We start from the raw sequence: 6121 nt of genomic DNA, 5'->3' as shown, positions 1-6121 counted from the left end.
CCCCCCCCCCGACAAACCAAAAAACAAAAAAAACCCAAACAACCCCAAAAAACCAAAAACCTGTTGTTCTTCAAGGGATTCCACCAGAGCCAGGTGCAAGTCCACTATCTGCTACCCCGCCATCAGCTGTGTCCAGGCAGCAGCCATGGCCTCCAGCCTGGCCCTTCTGTTCATCCAGGGAATCCCTTGCAGTAATGCTTGGTGACTTGTGGCTTTCCTGACAGCTGTCCTCTGTGTGGATTATTGCCCATGCCTGAGAAACCTCCTCAGGGTGCTAGGTCCCCTAATCTGCCAACAGGACACTTGGAGAAGTTCCTCATGCCTTTTTGAAACCCTTGATAGAGTGAATCCCAACAGGCAGAGACAAAACCTCCCAGCCCAGCTCTGTTCCATCCCATCCTGGATGAGGACTGGAGCTGGTTTTCCCCCATTGTGGCTTCTTTTGGCATCATTCATTTCAGGAGGAGTTGCTGGGTGATGAGGAGGCTACTGCAGCCCGTGAGCAGAGGCACAGACACCCTTTGTACAACACCTCTCATTAGTGCTTCCTAACTCTCTCCTCTTTTGGAAATAGAGGAAGGGCAGCATACCTCCAAGACCAGTGCACTGGCCCTCAGCTCTTAGCCCCAGCTCCACGCACAGCAACTGGGAGCTGTCTCACTCTGGCCCCTGAGTCTCAACTCCGCTGCTCTCCATGGCCCGTGGCACAGGCTTGTGTTCAGACACACTGCGTGAACTTGGCCAGCCCTGTTTATATTGCATTTTTTCCCGCCTACCATTTAACGGCAGAGGACTCCTGCCAACAAGCCGTTATTTTAGTGGGAGGCTGGCACTCTGCCGCGAGTGGGAGCTGAGTCAGGGCGAAGGAGGGGCAGGCCGAGCCTGGGCCTCCAGAGCTGTCTTGCTCACAGCTTACAAATGCCCTTGAAATGCTGATGCTGAGGCCAAGTCACAGCTGATTCTTCAGGTGCAGGTGGTGATGCTCTGCTCCTGGGGGGGAGGATATTTGGGTTTCAGTGCAGCTGCTGCCATCTAGTCAGTAAGGGCTAGGAGTGGAGAGCAGTCATTTGCCTTTCCAACAAGCGGCCCCTTCTCTCTTACAGGCCAGCTCCAGAGGAAGCTCTTAAGTGGGGGGAGTCTTTGGAGAAATTGCTGCTTCACAAATGTAAGTGTTGGCTGGTCGCAGCCTGTCCCCAGATGGGACAGTGGGTTGGGGGGGTTAAAGCCAGGGACTCCAGGAGGAGGTGGATGGTCTGTGGTCCAGACCTGTCTACTAATAAGGGATCTAGGTGGATAATGTGCAGTTCTGCAAGGGGAAGGCCAATGTTGTTTGTCTCTTCTTGAGTCAGTTGGCTCTGGTCTTCCTATTCAGGTGTTTAATTCACTCTGAGTGAGTCCCCATACCCAGCTTTCAGTGTTGTGCTAAGGTGCTCTGGTCCCTGCGAGGAGAGGAAGGGGCAGAGCCTGTTCCTATGGAGCTCTCTGTTCTTGGAGCACACATTTTCACTCCCGGTTTAACTGTTTGGCCAATTTGGCTCTTGCTGTTTTAGAAAAACAGCCATGTTAGACATTCCACCTCAGCCACGGACTGTTTGCATTCTGGCTCATACTGTGCTTTCATCTGTGGTTGCTAGACAGCACGTTCAGTTAAAGCAGTGTTTCCCAGCCAGGTGTACATGTACCCCTGGGAATAGGTGCCAAACTGCTTGAGAACACGAGAGGGGAAGGAATGGAGAAGTACAAGAATGGAAAGAGGAGATGTAAGTGAAGGGAAAAGAAGAAAAAGGAGAAAGGAAGACCACTCTATTGGCATCTCTGAGTTGTTGCACTGAGTTGCTTTTCTATTCTCCCCACCACAGAATCCTTTTGCCATATAACAAGATTAGTAAGGAGAATGTGACCCAAACATGCTTGAGAACCACTGAGTTAGAGGAGGAATGGAGTTACTCTGCAGCTAGGCTCAAGCACTGAGTTGAAGGGGCCAGAGTCTGGTTTCATCTCTGGTGCTGATGCAGTGTGTCCCTTCCCCTCTCTGTGCCTCAGTTTCACCTCTGTAGGAGGCAGGTGATGAAATTTTCCAATCTCATTGGAGCATCACTGGGGTAGGCTAGAATGTTTGTTTGTAAAGTGCTTTAGGAGCCTCCGATGGCAGGTGCAGTAGGAATGCAAACTGGGGCTGTGTCCTGCCCTAAAGCCTTTTACAGCTGCAGAACCATTGTGGCATTGTGCCCCAGAGGTAGTGGCATTGAAGCACGCACACCTGCACACTGCCCACACCTGTGCACAGTGCTGTGCTGGGGCATGCTCCCCTGGATAAGGCAGGGGGTAAGATAAGGGCTCCCATTTCTCTGTAGTTTTTAGAACTGCAGTCTCCAAAGCCAAGCCTCAGATTCTTGACCCCTGCTTGGGTTCAGGCTGCTCAGCCGTCACATGGTCAACATGGCTGGACTTCGTCTGGCACTAATCAGAGCGTTGCCCAGACCCAGTTTCTTCTCTGTGGGGCCCAACAGAGCCTCAGTACAGAGTTGTCCCCTCTTCAAGATGCCCAGTGACACTTGTGAACAGAGGTCTACAGTGACTCTGCACTGGGTCATCAGAAATTTTCTCTTCCCCTGCTTGCCCCTGGGTGATAAAATATCTTTAAACCGTGAGGCCTAGCTCTGCCAGTGATTTTGTGCCTTCCCTCAGTGTCCTGACTGCAAGAGCAGTACTAGATCAGAACTAGAATTAGTTCTAGACCTAGGCTGAGGGCTGGGAAGATGTCAACAGAATGACAGAGCTCAGGTCATGAAATACAGGGACTTAGCTACATTAAGCAAAGACACACTCTTTGAAAGTGTGGTAGCTGAACCCTGTTCAAATTCTCGTGTAGGTGAAGCAGTTGCAGGTTTGGGCTGTGAGAGCAAGTCAGGCAAGTGCTTGTAGTGAGCCTAAGATTTGCCATGGCCAACCACCATGAATGAGGAAGACAACTTCCCTTGTCTACACTAGGAATTTTGCCTGGGTTAGTGAATCTTTTTAAAAGCTGCCCCTTTTCTTCTGTCGGGGGGAGAGGGAGCAGAGCCCAGCCCCCAGACCTGGGTTATTTGCACACCAAAACATGGAGGAGCCAGATCAATAGCAGGGCAAAGCATCAGGGAAGCACCAATGTAAGCTTAGGCCTTGGTAGGAGCACTGCAGAAGGGGAATTATTTAGAGGAAGGCAGAGGAGCTTTAAGGAGGCCACCATCTGCTTTCAGGGAATGTCTGTGACTCTTTCCCTGTTTGGGATCTGGGGTAAAGCTTTCTCTCTGATCCTCTCCCTAGATGGTCTGGCTGCCTTCCGGGCATTCCTGCGAACAGAATTCAGTGAGGAGAACCTGGAGTTCTGGCTGGCCTGTGAAGACTACAAGAAGATCAAATCTCAGTCCAAGATGGTGTCCAAGGCCAAGAAGATCTTTGCTGAGTACATTGCTATCCAGTCGTGCAAAGAGGTAATGGAGCTCATTTGCAGCTGGGCCTGTCACACATTGGAGATGGGGTGGGGGGAGTCTGAATGGCTGGGACCTCACATCAGTACATTTGAGCTTGTGCTGTGGGAGTGGTGGTCCTTGGGCCCTCACAGTTGGTCCATTGGCCCCTTCCATTAGCAGACCTGTGGCAGTGAGGTGGAATCCCAGCTCAGCCTGTAGCTAATTCTCCCAGCCTGATAGAGAAGAAAAATTCTTGTATGTGCTGTGCTGGCCTCCCACCAATTCAGTCTGGCTTCTGGGACAAGACTCCTCTTTCAGCAAAGCTGTTTGGCTTGTTCCCAGTGAATCACGTTCTCTCAGACTTGCACAGCCACCTTCACCAAGGGCTTGTGTGCATGTTGCCTCTCTTGCATGTTGGCTTCCTCTGTCAGAGCAGCATCCTGAAGGAACCACCAGGGAGGAGCAGTTCTGCCTCTGTGGCCAGCCAGGGGCCAACTAGCGCTAAGGGTGATGGTGGCTTCATATTGTGGCTACCTAACCCCCTTACATTATGGCTTTGAAAACCTATATCTAAACTGAGAGATCTAATTGGCAGCAATACAACAAATCATTCTCTAGCCATCCTCTCAGTGCTTGGCTACTACGCACTGTAACTTACACCTGATTCTTTAAAGAATTCTCTCTCTGGCCCCTTACTGAATGGAGTAATAGATCTCACCCCTCCATGGTGATGGCCCCTGAGCTGATGAACTTCTTCTTTTGTAACACCTGCTAGATGATTTCTTTCTGGCTCGTGTTTCTAAGAGATGATTCCCGTGGTCTGTGCCTGTGTCTAATATTTCACCCCAGAGGGGGACAGTGTCTGTCAGGACACAGTGAGTGAACTCTGTAGAAGGGCAGAATAGCCTCAAATATCGCCCTGTCTTGGGCGAGCAGGTGTCTGTGCTGGGCACATGTCTGTATGGAGAGAGAGCTGATAAGAGACTGTCCTTTGTTACCTGGTAGGTGAACCTGGACTCGTACACACGGGAGCACACCAAAGAGAACCTGCAGAACATCACCCGGAGCTGCTTTGACCTTGCTCAGAAACGGATTTATGGGCTTATGGAGAAGGACTCTTACCCCCGCTTCCTCCGCTCTGACTTGTACTTAGATATAATTAACCAGAAGAAAGCCAGTCCCACGCTGTAGATCCCAAGGAGACTCTCTCTGGGGCAGACTGGGAGCTGTATGTTTACATGAAAATTTATTGGTGGTGGCCTTCTCTGAGTGGAATGAAGGGAGCGGGCCTTCCTGTCAGCATTCACAGCTTCCAAAGCCATGGCCACGCAGTGGCTAGGCATGCGGACAGGCAAAGGCAGAGAGCCTGAGGCCAAGGGAACTGGAAAATCAAGCAGTCTGGTACTGTTCTGTTGCACCATTCTCCCAGAATCTCACTGTCTTGCTGGTACGACGCCCTATGGAAGAACTCTGGCATGAGTTTTAGCCACGAGGGAAGCTCCCACAAGACTACTGTGAAGCACTGGCCTGAGCTTTGTATTTTGTTTTGAAGGGTGACAAGTGACCCCAAGTCAGCAGGGAGTGGGGCTTTTGGATGGGGGTTCTGGCAAGGGGAAAACAACAACACAAACTTTTTTCCTGAACAAGATGTCTGAACTGGACCAACCCTGGGTCAGTGGGGTGGTTGTGCTTCCCCTTGCCTGGGAGATCCCACATTGGCCTAGCCCTGGTGTTCCCCCCTCACGGAAGCAAACAACAGCCCCCAAATCTGGGGGCAGAATGGCACTTCCTTCATTTGTCTGTGGCGATTGACCCCTTTTGAGCAGCGGGAGCAGGTTCTTTCGCCCTGCACTACAGGCACGCAGTGAAACTGCTTCCCCGCGCCGATCTCCCACCTTGTGGTTTATTTATTGATCTCCTGTAGTTGGGCGCGTGCTGTGTAATAGGAACTCCTTGCGTCCCTTTTCCTTTCTTAATTTACAAGTGCAATATTTTTGTGCGTTGCATCGGAGTTCTGCGGTGGAATGGATGCCTATCTCTCCGGAGACGGTGTACACAATTGTGTATGTTTGCAGGTTTTATCTGACAAAACCATGTGCTCCCTAGCAGCAGGCCGCTGGGGGATCCTGGGTGTACATATCATTCTGTGATGACAGAGGGTTTGACTGTGTAGATAATTAGCTGTGTGAATCGGACTCTCTCACTGCTCTGGAAACGATGTCGTGTTCTGGGAGGCATGAGTTAGCGATAAACCTGACGGAACTGGACAGTGTCTTGTGTCCAAGTGCCCAGTTTACAATGCAAAGCATCTCTGCAGCTAGCAAAAACATGTTGTCATGGTATAGTGTAAATAAAAGGAGAATATAATTTCTTGCACCTGCCTTTTCTTCATGGTTTATTTTTTCAAAGAGCTGGCTCCAGCATTGACAAGGGTGTCCATGAGTAAGGAGGAGACACATTAATGTTTTTGCCTAGAGGAATGCTAGGAAAATTGTGCTCTAGAAGACTTGGCATCCCTTCTAAAGGCCAGTTAGCAGCTAACCATTGTTTGGGCATGACTGATGGTGGCTAATCTGGGGCCAGATTTAGCTTTTGCACGAATACAAAATGATTTTTTTCCCCAAATTCAAAGTCACGAGGGCTGTTACCATGAATCTATTTTTGAAACA

The 6121-nt window shown here is 50.3% G+C and overlaps 1 protein-coding gene across 11 annotated transcripts in view; it reads left to right on the top strand.

Annotated features, from left to right (window-relative positions):
- The window catches only part of RGS3 (regulator of G-protein signaling 3), a 222393-nt gene extending 216565 nt beyond the window's left edge, over window positions 1-5828 (top strand). For 10 of the 11 annotated variants that reach the window (XM_019510367.1, XM_019510370.1, XM_019510366.1 and 7 more), the window contains 3 exons: window positions 1104-1165; window positions 3307-3473; window positions 4458-5828. In XM_019510367.1, the coding sequence (XP_019365912.1) occupies window positions 1104-1165; window positions 3307-3473; window positions 4458-4643 (415 nt within the window). In that variant the 3' untranslated portion in view covers window positions 4644-5828. Of the gene's footprint in view, window positions 1-1103; window positions 1166-3306; window positions 3474-4457 lie in introns of those variants that run through there. The other variant, XM_019510372.1, reaches the window with a different exon arrangement.
- The last annotated feature ends 293 nt before the right edge of the window (window positions 5829-6121 follow it).

This window comes from Gavialis gangeticus, unplaced genomic scaffold (genome assembly GCF_001723915.1).
Source record: "Gavialis gangeticus isolate Ggan-Ray unplaced genomic scaffold, GavGan_comp1, whole genome shotgun sequence".
In the NCBI taxonomy this organism is placed as follows: domain Eukaryota; kingdom Metazoa; phylum Chordata; order Crocodylia; family Gavialidae; genus Gavialis; species Gavialis gangeticus.
This window is presented reverse-complemented; position numbering and strand designations above follow the sequence as displayed.